Source organism: Eurosta solidaginis, chromosome 1, assembly GCF_040869045.1.
Source record: "Eurosta solidaginis isolate ZX-2024a chromosome 1, ASM4086904v1, whole genome shotgun sequence".
Lineage (NCBI taxonomy): Eukaryota > Metazoa > Arthropoda > Insecta > Diptera > Tephritidae > Eurosta > Eurosta solidaginis.
This window is the reverse complement of record NC_090319.1, coordinates 338,455,196-338,468,014: the sequence shown is the minus strand read 5'-3', so window position 1 is coordinate 338,468,014 and position 12,819 is coordinate 338,455,196. Positions and strand designations below refer to the sequence as shown.

At 34.2% G+C, this 12,819-nt stretch overlaps 2 protein-coding genes across 12 annotated transcripts in view; both read right to left on the bottom strand.

Moving 5' to 3' along the window:
* Positions 1-12,819, bottom strand: part of LOC137237929 (uncharacterized) — a 636,630-nt gene that overhangs the window by 152,155 nt on the left and 471,656 nt on the right. The window lies entirely within an intron of this gene.
* LOC137237936 (uncharacterized) overlaps positions 5,199-12,819 on the bottom strand; it is a 49,033-nt gene continuing 41,412 nt past the window's right edge. Inside the window, exon 2 of one of the 3 annotated variants that reach the window (XM_067762322.1) lies at positions 5,199-5,938. In XM_067762322.1, the coding sequence (XP_067618423.1) occupies positions 5,205-5,315 (111 nt within the window). In that variant the 5' untranslated portion in view covers positions 5,316-5,938 and the 3' untranslated portion in view covers positions 5,199-5,204. The remainder of the gene's footprint in view (positions 5,939-12,819) is intronic. The other 2 variants (XM_067762323.1, XM_067762324.1) reach the window with 2 other exon arrangements.

Sequence of the window (12,819 nt, the reverse complement as noted above, 5' to 3'; positions counted from 1 at the left end):
TGAGTTGCACGGTTTTCGCGGACTTACTGCCTCCAGTTGTTTTGTAGAGCGGTTTCACGTTTTTTGTTTTTACTTTAAAAGCATTAAATAAAAAATTTTACGCCATGTTCTGATTTCTTTACGCACATACGTTTTCTAGAGTTAATTTAGTCGCATTTTTTTTTTCTTCAAATGTTGTCTGTAGTTTCGTGTTTTTAGTTGGATATTAGCTTTAAGTTATTTGTTGTTTCAGCAGAATATGTGTTTTTTTTTTTTTGTGTTTAAAATTATTTTAGCTGCTATTTTAGTTTTATTTAAACAAGGCGCACAAAATATGTACGTATTTACAAAAACTATTTTGAATTTTATTTATGATATTTTAGTTAGTGGGAATAGATATTTTGACAGAGATTATGACGTTCATTTTTTTAATATATTTTTTTATATTATGTTTCTTTGAAATACTTTATTTTCTCATCAGTCTGTATTATTGTTACTAAAGATTTTACCAATTTTTATATATCATAAAACTATATTTTATTAAGTTGAATTGCTTGTATGTAGTAATTTAGAATTTTTATTTGCGTATTTATATATATGCTGCTGTTGAAATTGCAAAGGGTTATAAATTCGCTAATTTTTCCACTGGTCTGCATAGTCGCATTAATAGACACGTTTTCTAACTTGTATTAAATATATTCATATATAAATTAATTAATACACTTTTAGACATTTTTTATATATTATTATCTGCAGGATTATAACAGTACTTGAAGTAACAGTAACAGTGTATTTTAGAGATATTTGATATTTCTTATGGGTGTTATTTTTGAGCACTATTTTTAACGCTTATAAGAGACTTAATTTTTTTTCAATATTTTTTATGTTCTTTGCTTTTATTTTTTTTTATATTTTTCTTTTCACTTTTTTTATGATTTTGCTTATTTTTTTTAAATTTTTCACTTTATATATATGTACAGTTGCTATTTTATCATAGCTTTGTAAGAATAACTAATTCTGTTTGTATTTGTATGAATTCTATATTTAAAATTATTTTTATATTTGTAGTAAAAAACTTCTTATATTTTTTGTACAATAAACACATCGAACACACTAAACGCCAATCGCATCGGTTGCGTATACGCCATGGCACACCAACCAAAGTTTACACCATGCACATATATATATAGTTTTTTTTCGTTTATAAAACACAATGCACTATCTATGTTTTAATTTAAATGAAATTTCATAGTCCATACACTGAATATTTATTTATTTTTTAACTAAAAGTAAATTTTTTTTTATTAATTTTCTGTGGTTGCAGCAATATATTCGCTAATGAGTAAAGTGTATGTTATGTTTGCTTACAATTTTTGTTATAATATCAAAAATATAATTACTTTAATTTAATACGATATATGACTGCTTAAATAAAGTTCAGTTGACTGGTCCGCAAGAATCGTTTGACTGCTTAAAGACGGGAGCTTTTTTTATTTGGAAGTATTATGATTGGCAATTATAATTCAGTCAAAAGGAAAAAAATGTATACATATTTTAGAAAACTAAATTTTTTATTTAAAGAACTTCTTATGTATTATGACTCTTATTTAAAGTGCATGGTTTTATATTAACTTTTAAATAACTTTTATTATTTTTACTTTACAGTTATGATATCTCATCAACTTTTTTTGCGTTTTCGTTTGCAGCATTTGTTGCACCAAAGGACATAGTGCTCGCGCATTTTTCTTTCCATTGCATATAATAGAGCGTTGAACATTTTTTGTTTTCCATTTAACAATGAAAGACATTTTTTTACACTAGAGCTATAAAAAAATCGATTGTAATCAAATTCAATAGCTGTTTGCTTAAAATCACTGATTGCACAAATTTGTGATTGCATTCAAACCGGAATAATAATCACTTGATCACATTTTACTGAATTTAATTGAATCAACAAGGTTGAGATGTGGAAAAAATATTTGCTATTTTCAATATTCAATGGAACACAACTACAAAGGAAATATAAATATCGGTGATGGCACTCCATTTTGATAGCGTACGTATTTAAGCACATTTTGCGACCCTGTACTCCACGTTCCGTTATGTGAAAAAATTTGAAAAAAGAAACGCAAATGAAAGTTTCTCGGACCTGCGGTGTTAAGAATAGTTTGCATTTAAATTTAAGAATCACTTAAGTTTTTACCTCATAACGATAGGCATAATTTCAAGAACAATTTGTGATTGCATAGTGGAACTTTTAAACAGAGCTTCTGCTTAGTTTTCAAACTCATTAGAGAGGAAGTTTTTGGTTCAGCGTATGTATTGACATGACGCGTTTAGCATCGTCTGCTACATTTAAAGCTGTTGGCACCCAATGCCATTGACTGACTGTTGTTGTTGTCAGAATTTCTGCAATCCTATGTTTTACAAATGGCTTATATGATCGTGAGTGGGACCATATCCACAGAATAGCTATCTATGAATCCGACCAAAATCTCGTGCTGTTGATCTGAAACTCGTGACTTTCTTCTATTAATGTTTTTAGGCGGTACCCGAGAACTTCTGCTTGCAGTTCCAATCATGGAACTGTCACTGGCTTGATTGGAGCACATACCGACTTGGCGAACAGCAATGACACCTCTACTGTATCTTCCAATTCCACGCGTAAGTAAGCGACAGCAGCGTACGAACTTGTACTTGCATCAACAAAAATGTGCAATTGAATGTTTTCGGCTTTTGGTAGCAATTTCGAATAACAGCGCGGGATCAATAATGATCTGACAGACTGGAACTTCGACCAACAGCTATTCCACTGTGTACCATTTTAGGTACATTGTAATCTGTATGCCGTTAATCCTAATGGGGAGTGTCCATATCGTTACAACAAGAACAAGGAAGACTCGCTAAATAGCGGAAACACTGCTAATAGAAAAAAGCTATGCTTTAAAAATCCATTGTTACTAAGCTTTTAAGCACGCCTAAAAATTCGCCACCATTAGGATTAAACAGCATATAGATTAGTATGTACCTAAAAAATGGTGAATAAAAAGGAATAATAACAAAGGCAACACTTAGAGACCAATCGCAAGGCGAGCAGCGGGCATTCATATGGCTGAGTGGTTAAAGGCATCTGCCTTTACACTGGTATGAATGTTGGAGATTCGAGTTCAATACTCAGCTCCCAAGAAGCTAGCTGATGATGAAGTGTATATCCCAAAATTCTTTTACAAGACCTATTGTAAAAGTTTTTTAGTCAAAATGCAACAAGACTATGTCTTTATTAAAGGAAAAATTGCCTTCTATTTTTTGGTCCATTTATATAAAGGTAGTCCTTAATTTTTTTTTAATCACCGTTTTATTTCTTCTTGAAATAGTATCAGAACAATCTCAAAAATTATCATTCAAAAGTTTCGAATTGTTTCTAAAACAACCTCGAAATAATTTCAAGCAAGTCCAGATATAATCGTAGAACAATTTTAATATTATTCCGAAAACGGTTAGCAATGCTTCAGAAAATATCACGAAACTATTTCAAAATGGTCTCGAAGCTCTTGCGTTTATAGTCCTTTACAAATCCTGGAAGCAAGTAGCAACAGAATGGTCCGGCGCCGAATCTGAAAAATACTCGAAATTCTTTTTAACTAATTCTTAAAACAACCAATTAACTCAGTACTGCTCCAGGAACGATATTGAAATAATTATTAAAAGAGGCAATCAACTTATTTTATGTTACTGCCAACTGAACTGTAAATAATGCTGATATTATTGCGAAAGGAATTTGGGAAGAATGGCTATAACTACTGTTCGGTATTCACCTATATGTGGTGTGACAGCAGTGACGTCGTTTTGTTTTCTGAAAATGAAATGTCACCCTAATGTTACAATTGAACTAGATTAACTAGAGTTCTGACAAGTGGCTAAGTTCGTAAAAATGGTACTGCTTTGCTTACTCGAAAGGAGATATTTTGAGAGAGGAATAAACAAGCCTAGCAGGTAGCTAAAAAGAATTAATAGGGTGACATTATTTTCAGAAAAGTAAACGCCATTAGATTCAGCAAGTAATAAGGAATTCATATGAATTACGCGGGTACTGCCCTCATTGCTTGTCCGTCCTGACGTCACGTTGTTTAAATTTTTTCCCAAATTATTAAATAAAATAATTAATTAAATTTCCGGTTGTACTTTAAGTAGAAGGTGTAAGGTCCATGGTCAAATTTTTGTTTTTTATTCTCTTTATACACGCATGCTATTACGAAAAAATTTTGCGTTTGTATTCGAAGCTCTGCTGGTGTTATGCATTCTGCTGTAGATTGATTTTATGTAAAAATTTAAAAAAATACAAGCAGACAAATTAAATTACAATCAAATTAGTAGTGCAGTCAGTGATTAAGTTAAGTTAAATAAAATATTTGCAGTTTTTACAGCTCTAGTTTACTTACTCATCATTATTGCTTTTTTCGAGATTGGCTTTCATTGATAATTTATTTTTATTGTTGCTGCTGGATTATGTACTTATATGAGTTTTTACTTTTTTTCTTACATGTAATTTTTAAATACATCAAAATTGTAATATTCATATCAAAAACTCTACAAACTTTCATAATGAGTACACGTCTGTATGTTTGTATGTTTGTATAATAAATTTATGTTTAATGTGAATTTTGTTTTCTTATAATTTTATTTGTTGTTATGCGTTCTTATTTAATATGTTTATGATTGACTTGTTTTTACTTTTTCTTTGTTTTGCTGCTTTTATGTCCAATTTTCATTTCAACTTCATTTAATTTTTTTTTTAATTACCAGTTTTAACACTAATAAAATTTTTGTAGTTTTATTTCACGTCACAGCCAATTTTTGTTTGTTCTGACGATGCAAATGACGACACGCGCTGATGAGTCATAAATTTGCTGCTGATGAAATTGATGCTGCGCTAATTGCTCATAATGATTCACTGGCAGAGAATGTTGTTTTAAATGCGACTGATGTAGATGTTGTTGTTGTTGTTTTTGTCGCTGACAACACGGCATGAGAAATGGCGCCATCAATGGTATGCCTCGACCATTGATGGCAGTTTGTATGATGTACAATAACAATGCTATCATATTTGTGTGCTTCTTCGTTTTGGCTAATAATACATTTTTATTGATTTTCTGTAACAACTAACAATTTGCTGAGTACCTTTGTTATCCATCTGGGAAATTACCGGGTCCCAGTTGAAGTTGATCTCACTTGGGTGCACCCATTGTTTGCCCAACAACTATGATGATTACAATGAAGACGGCCAGCAGGACCAGTATGCAACAAATTGCGACACCAACCATGGCGCTGTTACTCATAAGGCTGTTGTGCAGTAAAAGAATTATAGGTAAAAGATTTTTATGCTGTGCGGGTGGGCTGAAGCGCGTTTAATAACGTTGCAGTGTACTTTAGCTTGTTTCACTTTTTTTTCAGCTTGGAATGAAGTTCAAGCTCAAATGTGCAGTATTTAAAGTAAGAAAGTCAAGCTTTAAAGTCTTTTGAATATTTTTTTTATAATTTTCTGCTATGCTGTTTTTATTCAAAGACAAATCTATAAACAATATACACGAACGACCGGTTTGTTTTACTGTTTTTGCTTTTGCTGTGTTAAGTTGCAATTGAAAATGTGTTGGCTTCTCTGTCTGTAGTTTCAAATATACTACGAACTTTTTTCTATTGCAGCTGTGAGCAAAACAATAGTAATCGGATTAGATAAATCCTATTTGTAGAAATGTGTCAATAACAGTGTAAAATTTTTATATTTGCTTTAGTATTAATTAAGCAATCAAGAAATTTTTTGTATGTCGTACTTTATCAATAAAATTTGGTGTTTTTCTGTACAGTTTTTTGTTTTTCTTATTTCAGTAGCACTGTGTAGACAAAGAAAGTTTTTCGTCTTTTTTATTTGATTAGCACGATAAATTGCAATTGTGGGTTTCGCCTGTCATGCAAACATTCAAAAGCTATTTGATTGAAAAGTGTGTCCGTAAAATATACAAATGTATGTCAAGAAGTTTTTTAATAACTTCTTTTAATGGTATACAGTAGCGAATAAAAAAATAGCAGCACCATTTTTATACTCTGTTGAGCAGAGCTCACAGAGTATATTAACTTTGATTGCATAACGGTTGGTTGTACAGGTATATATCAAAATCATCAGTATCGAAAAAAAATTCGATTGAGCCATGTCCGTCCGTCCGTCCGTCCGTCTGTCCGTTAACACGATAACTTGAGTAAATTTTGAGGTATCTTGATGAAATTCGGTACGTAGGTTCGTGGGCACTCATCTCAGGCAGCTATTTAAAATGAACGATATCGGACAATAACCACGCCCACTTTTTCGAACTAAGGTCCACGCCATTTTAAGATACTCATTAACACCTTTCATTTGATACCCATATCGTACAAACAAATTCTAGAGTCACCCCTGGTCTACGTTTATGGCGATATCTCGAAAAAGCGTCCACACATAGAACTAAGGCCCACTCCTTTTTAAAATACTCATTAACACCTTTCATTTGATACCCATATCGTACAAACAAATTCTAGAGTCGCCCCTGGTCCACCTTTATGGCGATATTTCGAAAAGGCGTCCACCTATAGAACTAAGGCCCACGCCCTTTTAAAATACTCATTAACACCTTTCATTTGATACCCATATTGTACAAACGCATTCTAGAGTCACCCCTGGTCAACTTTTATAACGATATTCCGAAAAGGCGTCGACCTATAGAACTAAGGCCCACTCCTTTTTAAAATACTCATTAACACCTTTCATTTGATACCCATATCGTACAAACAAATTCTAGAGTCGCCCCTGGTCCACCTTTATGGCGATATTTCGAAAAGGCGTCCACCTATAGAACTAAGGCCCACGTCCTTTTAAGATACTCATTAACACCTTTCATTTGATACCCATATCGTACACGTTTATGGCGATATCTCGAAAAGGCATCCACCTATATAACTAAGGCCTACGCCCTTTTAAAATACTCATTAACACCTTTCACTTGATACCCATATTGTACAAACGCATTCTAGAGTCACGCCTGGTCCACTTTTATAACGATATTCCGAAAAGGCGTCCACCTATAGAACTAAGGCCCACTCCCCTTTAAAACACTTATTAACACCTTTCGTTTGATACCCATATCGTACAAACAAATTCTAGAGTCACCCCTGGTCCATCTTTATGGCGATATCTCGAAACGGCGGCCATCTATAGAAATAAGGCCCATTCCCTTTTAAAATGGTCATTACCACCTTTCATTTGATACCCATATCGTACAAACAAATTCTAGAGTCAGGCCTGGTCCACCTTTATGGCGATATCCCTAAATGGCGTCCATCTATAGAACTATGGCCCACTTCCTCTTAAAATACTCTTTATTACCTTCCATTTGATACCCATGCCATATAAACACATTCCAGGGTTACCCTAGGTTCATTTTCCTACATGATGATTTTCCTTTACTTTGTCTCTACAGCTCTCAAGTGAGTATGTAATGTTCGGTTACACCCGAACTTAGCCTTCCTTACTTGTTTTATCAAATTTCGTCAATTAGACTCCTCTTTTTTCATTTTCGATATTTTTAGCAAAAAAAATTCACGAATTTTGAAACTAAAATGATGCAAACCATTCTCAAAAAATATGTTCGAAAAAATTTGAAAGTTCGAAAAAAATTTCCAAATTTTCGTACTTTTTAATTAGAGTTTCCTGACTATGTTTGAGTATGCAATTTTGCAGCCAAATAAGTTTTAGTCTAGCAGAGCAAGGTTATATTCCCACACCTAGCTCCTTAATCTTACCGTCGTCCTTTCTATAATTTAATTCTTCACGGAAGGGAAGCTACTCGAAATAGAAATCGTCACGTCATCAGAGTAGAGTTTTGTAGGCACTCCATGTGGCCAAAGGCATTTGCAATTCTAAAATGTTTTTTACAGGCATCTTATCATTGAAATACATAAAACGTAGCGATGCTGTGTCGCTACTAAACAATTTAAAGTAAGAATATGCGTAAAGCTATTTGGGCGCAATTGGCCTTGCCGCACCCATGCCTGATAAAGATAGTCATACAATACCATGCAGTTTGTGCCAGCAGAGGGCCGTTATTGAAATCGAAAGTATCATGCCTAATAATTAAAAAAATTTATCAATATTAAGTACGTTTAGTGAACTAGTAATTTGAATCAACAAGAGCACGCCAAGGTGTTAAAGTTAAACCAGAATTGAGGTACTAAATTTTCCAGAAACCATCAATTTCGGGGTTTCGAGAAGAGCTTGGCCGGCTTCTCATCAGTGACAACAGATACCGATAAGTTATTGTTTAATTATCAACAACAAATAATGGTCTAGTTATAGGCTTGTTATTGCCCCCTCATCAGCTTCTTATTAGTTTCTAATAGGCTTGTTATCGATAGGTCACTTAATATTCAAGTTTTATCTGATTCCTTAAAAACAGTTGTCGATAGCAAAGCGATAACACTCCGGTAACATATTGATTCCTTTTTGATAACAAATCGATAAAGTTCAATAACAAATCTATAACTTTTTATAAAATATCGATATTTTTTCGATAAGTTATCTATAACTTTTCTTTGTAAATAGTATGATATGTGCGGATATACATATTTAGAATTTAAATGCAAGCGTAGTGTGGGATATTCGTATATCTACTGTACGATGTAATACAGAATATTTAAGATAGGCGAGGCATGAGCTATTGTGATGATGTATGGTTAATACAGAAAGTAAGCGCAAGTTTAGTCATTACGCTATAGCGTAATGTGTGAAAAATGTACGTGGTAGAGTTGATATGGGCGAAATCAGACAGCAAACCCAGCCAAGGCAAGTAAAGGTAAGGAACAAAAGGTAAGGAAAGGAAGAGAAAAAAACAAAGGAAGGGAAATAAGGAAAGGAATAAAAGGGAAAATAAGAGGACAGAAAGGAAAGGAATGGAAAGCAAAGGAAAGGAGAGGAGAGGTAAGGAAAGGGAAGAAAAGGAAAGGAATGGAAAGGTATTGAAAGTAAAGAAAAGGGAAAAAGAGGTAAGTTTTGTTTTTCTGCATGGAATGTAAAGGAAAGGAAATGAAAGGAAAGGAAAGAAAAGGCATGGAAAGGAAAGGTAAGGACAGGAGAGGAAAGGGAAGAGAGGTATGGTTTGTTTTTTTCATATTCGTTACTTCCATTTATTGATTTGCATTCGCCCATATTAACTCTACTAGGTACATTACTCCCACGTTATAACTCATTACCGTGACTACACCTACAGCCTCATTCTGTTTGTCGAACGAGACGGTTAATGAACTTTACCTGCATGAAAGCAACTGTTAAACTTTCCTTTCTTCTTTTGCTTCTAACACTTCGTTTTCGCTTTCACAGCAGCTGTCCGTAATAGGGAATGCTGAGATAACGTAAGAGTCGGCTGTTATTGTTTTTATTATCGACGAACTGCGATCGTTTTGAACACGACAGCGTCAAAGGAAATAGGGCTGTTAGACTTACAATTCCCCACCCAGTATACCAATATGCCCCCACTACTCACTATGCCTAGACAACATTCCCCCATAAATCATACATTTTCCAAAGACTATGTTTACGCTTACACCTACCTTACATTTACAGTATGGATTGCTCGCAAACCTGGAGCAACCAAAGTGCAGCAAAAGTGAAATGGCTAACTAAAGCAGCTTGACAAATTAAATAGATAGAGACATACAAGACGTAGAGATTTTTAATTGTTTCAAATTTAGCTTTAAACAAATGCCAGGCAATCTTATACTGCGTATACGAATCCATTAAATTTTCTGACTCTAAGAGAAAGTTGCTAGACAACTTTAATTTAATTGTTACTTTGACTTTATTGTGTTGTGTCTACAAATATCCCACAAATATTTTTGGAATTTCTTTTGGTATTTAAAGTCAAATATTTATTCAGCAGACACCACCACACGATTTAAGCAAGCATCGACTGTTCTATGTCATGACAATAAGCTCAATTTTTTGTAAATAACTAAAGACCAGCTATGTCGCCTGCGTGTCGCATTTTGGAGCTAAAATAGCTTTAACAATTCAGAAAACCAACAACAAAAACGCTACATATGTGTGTGTGTGTAGGGGCAAAAGTAGCAACGACATCATATTTGGTAATTTATGTGTACTTAAGTCAGTGTTTGCGATAACACCCATATAAATCTTACAAGTACATAGTGAATTCAGTGAATCCCTTACAAACTTGCTGAATCTTTAATACATGTTTTTCTATGTTGGTATTTATTTATGAGCGTAGACATGCGTGTAACTAAAGACAAATTATGAGTGCCTTCAAGTACAGAAAGTATCTTGAAAATGTCCCAAATAAGGTATAATATTTCTACCTACTCCGAATGTAGGTTGTGTGAATGTAGATAAGCACTTGACAATGCTGTCATAAAAATATTTCATATAATTGTTGATTTATTGTTAGTGACAAAGTAGTCGACTCACATCCATTATGGTTTTATTTATCTTTATGCATGTTAACGTGGGTGGAAAATAATATAAAGAAACTGACACTCAACCTTTAAAAATTTAAGATGAAGGTTTCATTTGTAGTAACTTTCAGATGGTCGCACCGACCATATCGAAAAATGCCTTTATATCACCATGTCGAACCTTCTAGGTCTGTGGGCTTAAGTTCGTTTATATGGCAGGCATATATACCGTGGGAATATTATAAGCCGCTTAATCCGCTTAGGAACTTTTGGCGCAGTAACTGCGAATATATTAGGGAACATGACACTGAGGTAAAATTTGTTTCTGGCGCCCGCAAAAAACTTTTTTTATAGTTTTTTTGGAGCTTAAAAGTCCTTTGATGGCCGCCGTGGTGTGGAGTAGCGTGCTCCGTCTACCACATCGAAGATTCTGGGTTCATACCCCGGTAAAGGAACATCAAAGTTTTAGAAACAAGTTTTATTCATTTAGAAGAAAGTTTTTCTAAGCGGGTTCGCCCCACTGCAGTGTTTGACAAGCAATCCGAGTGATTTCTGCCATGAAAAGCTTTTCAGTTAAAACTCATCTGCCTTGCAGATGCCGGTCGGAGTCGGCATAAAACATGTAGGTCCCTCAGAACGGCGACAGCAGAATGGGCTGTATCTGTGGCTCAGAAAGAAAGGGAAATAAGTATGCAACGGGGCGGTATATTTTCTTTCTTGCTCCAGGTTCTGGACGTATATGAGCAGCTACTGGAACTTTAATGTAGAGACTGCTAAACCTACGCTGACGGCTTCTCCATCGCTGACAGGAGGCATTTTCTATTACCTCTGAATGCAGGATGCAGGGATATCTGATTAAGGTACTAGGGGGTCACAGTCCATCACACCAACTGTCAACGAAAGTGTGAAGAAGTTTTTTTCATTACAAATCTTTTTAACTGAGGAGTAAAAGCCGAACTTATGGAACCAAATATCTAATCGTACTTTCGATTACGTCAAACTACTTCAGGTACAAATAGAGAGGTGGAGAACATTACAATACCCAATTAGAAGGCTCAGTACAGTTGAGAACTTTGCTGTTCATTTACAGCTGGGACAAACTATCCACGGGTAAGGTAGCCAGCGCTGAGCTGAAACCCCACTTTGCCGGGTGTCTTTATTATTTTGGCTATATCATCTCCCAATGTTGATTGGGGTAATGACGAAGAAATTTTTAACGAAAGCTCAAGCGAAGCGTGGTAACATGCTGGAGGGTTTCAGATATTTGAATAGCATGGAATAGGATGAATTTGGTTTATCCAAGCTTTAAGCTTCGGCTCCCAAGCTTTTGCAAGTTAAAATATTGGCAAATCCCAACCCATAGGTGAGGACTTTTAGGTGGTACATATCTGTCGCTTTAGAAATTATATCCCTGCAAAGTACAGTTTCGCTAAATAAGTATTACAAATTTATAATTTAGCAATTACAAATCGTCAAAAAGTGTAGAAAAAAACTTTATGATTTTTTTTAATTTTTGTACCAAATTTGTGTTTATTTTCATTTCCTTTAAAATAAAAACTGGTTTAAAAAATATAAAAAAAAAATTTTCTGCACTCTTTGACGATTGCCAATTTTTGTCGGAAATTTCGTATATTTGCCCCATGTACAAACATCAATAACTTTCCTTGCGTGAATATTCCAAGATGAGGCAATTGATGGTATACTACTGTGGTGTAGAGAAAAAATTAACAAACGGGTATGAAGTGATAAAAGTAGCTGTGCCCACAAAAAAACATGCTCCTGAAAAAAATTTACGCAACCAAGTGCTTCCACTTTTCTGCCTCTACCTTCAAAACTGAAAGGGGCACATCGAATTTGAAGCCACACATATTTTTAGTCCCTGATAGGCTATTATCGTGCATAATCCAAATTTCAATACTCAGTTGCCTCAAAAAGCTATAAGCAAAAAACTGTCAATATTGAAAATGACAAAAAAAAGCATCGCTACTTTGATTGATGATAGTTTTGAGTATTGGAGGGGCACATTAATTTTGCTCATACGTTTAGAATCTCCGTCTCAAAAACAACATTCAGTTTGAATTCCATAGCGTTTCAGCGATGGCTCAAAATTTTATCGAAAAAATTAAAAAAAAAATCAAGGGTATCGCTTGAAAAAGTGTAAAAATCGACGTTTTTTACGTTTCGAAGTTCTACAAAAAGTTACTATCAACTTTCTTGATTTTTAAAATCATCAGATCGGATAGTCAAAAGGTCAGACTTAATGCCTTTGTACTTTTTTCTGGCCTTAAGTTTTTTGCCCTTGTGTAAAACCCGAGTATCCAAAAAAGTAAAAGTTTTCGGGATTTGCCC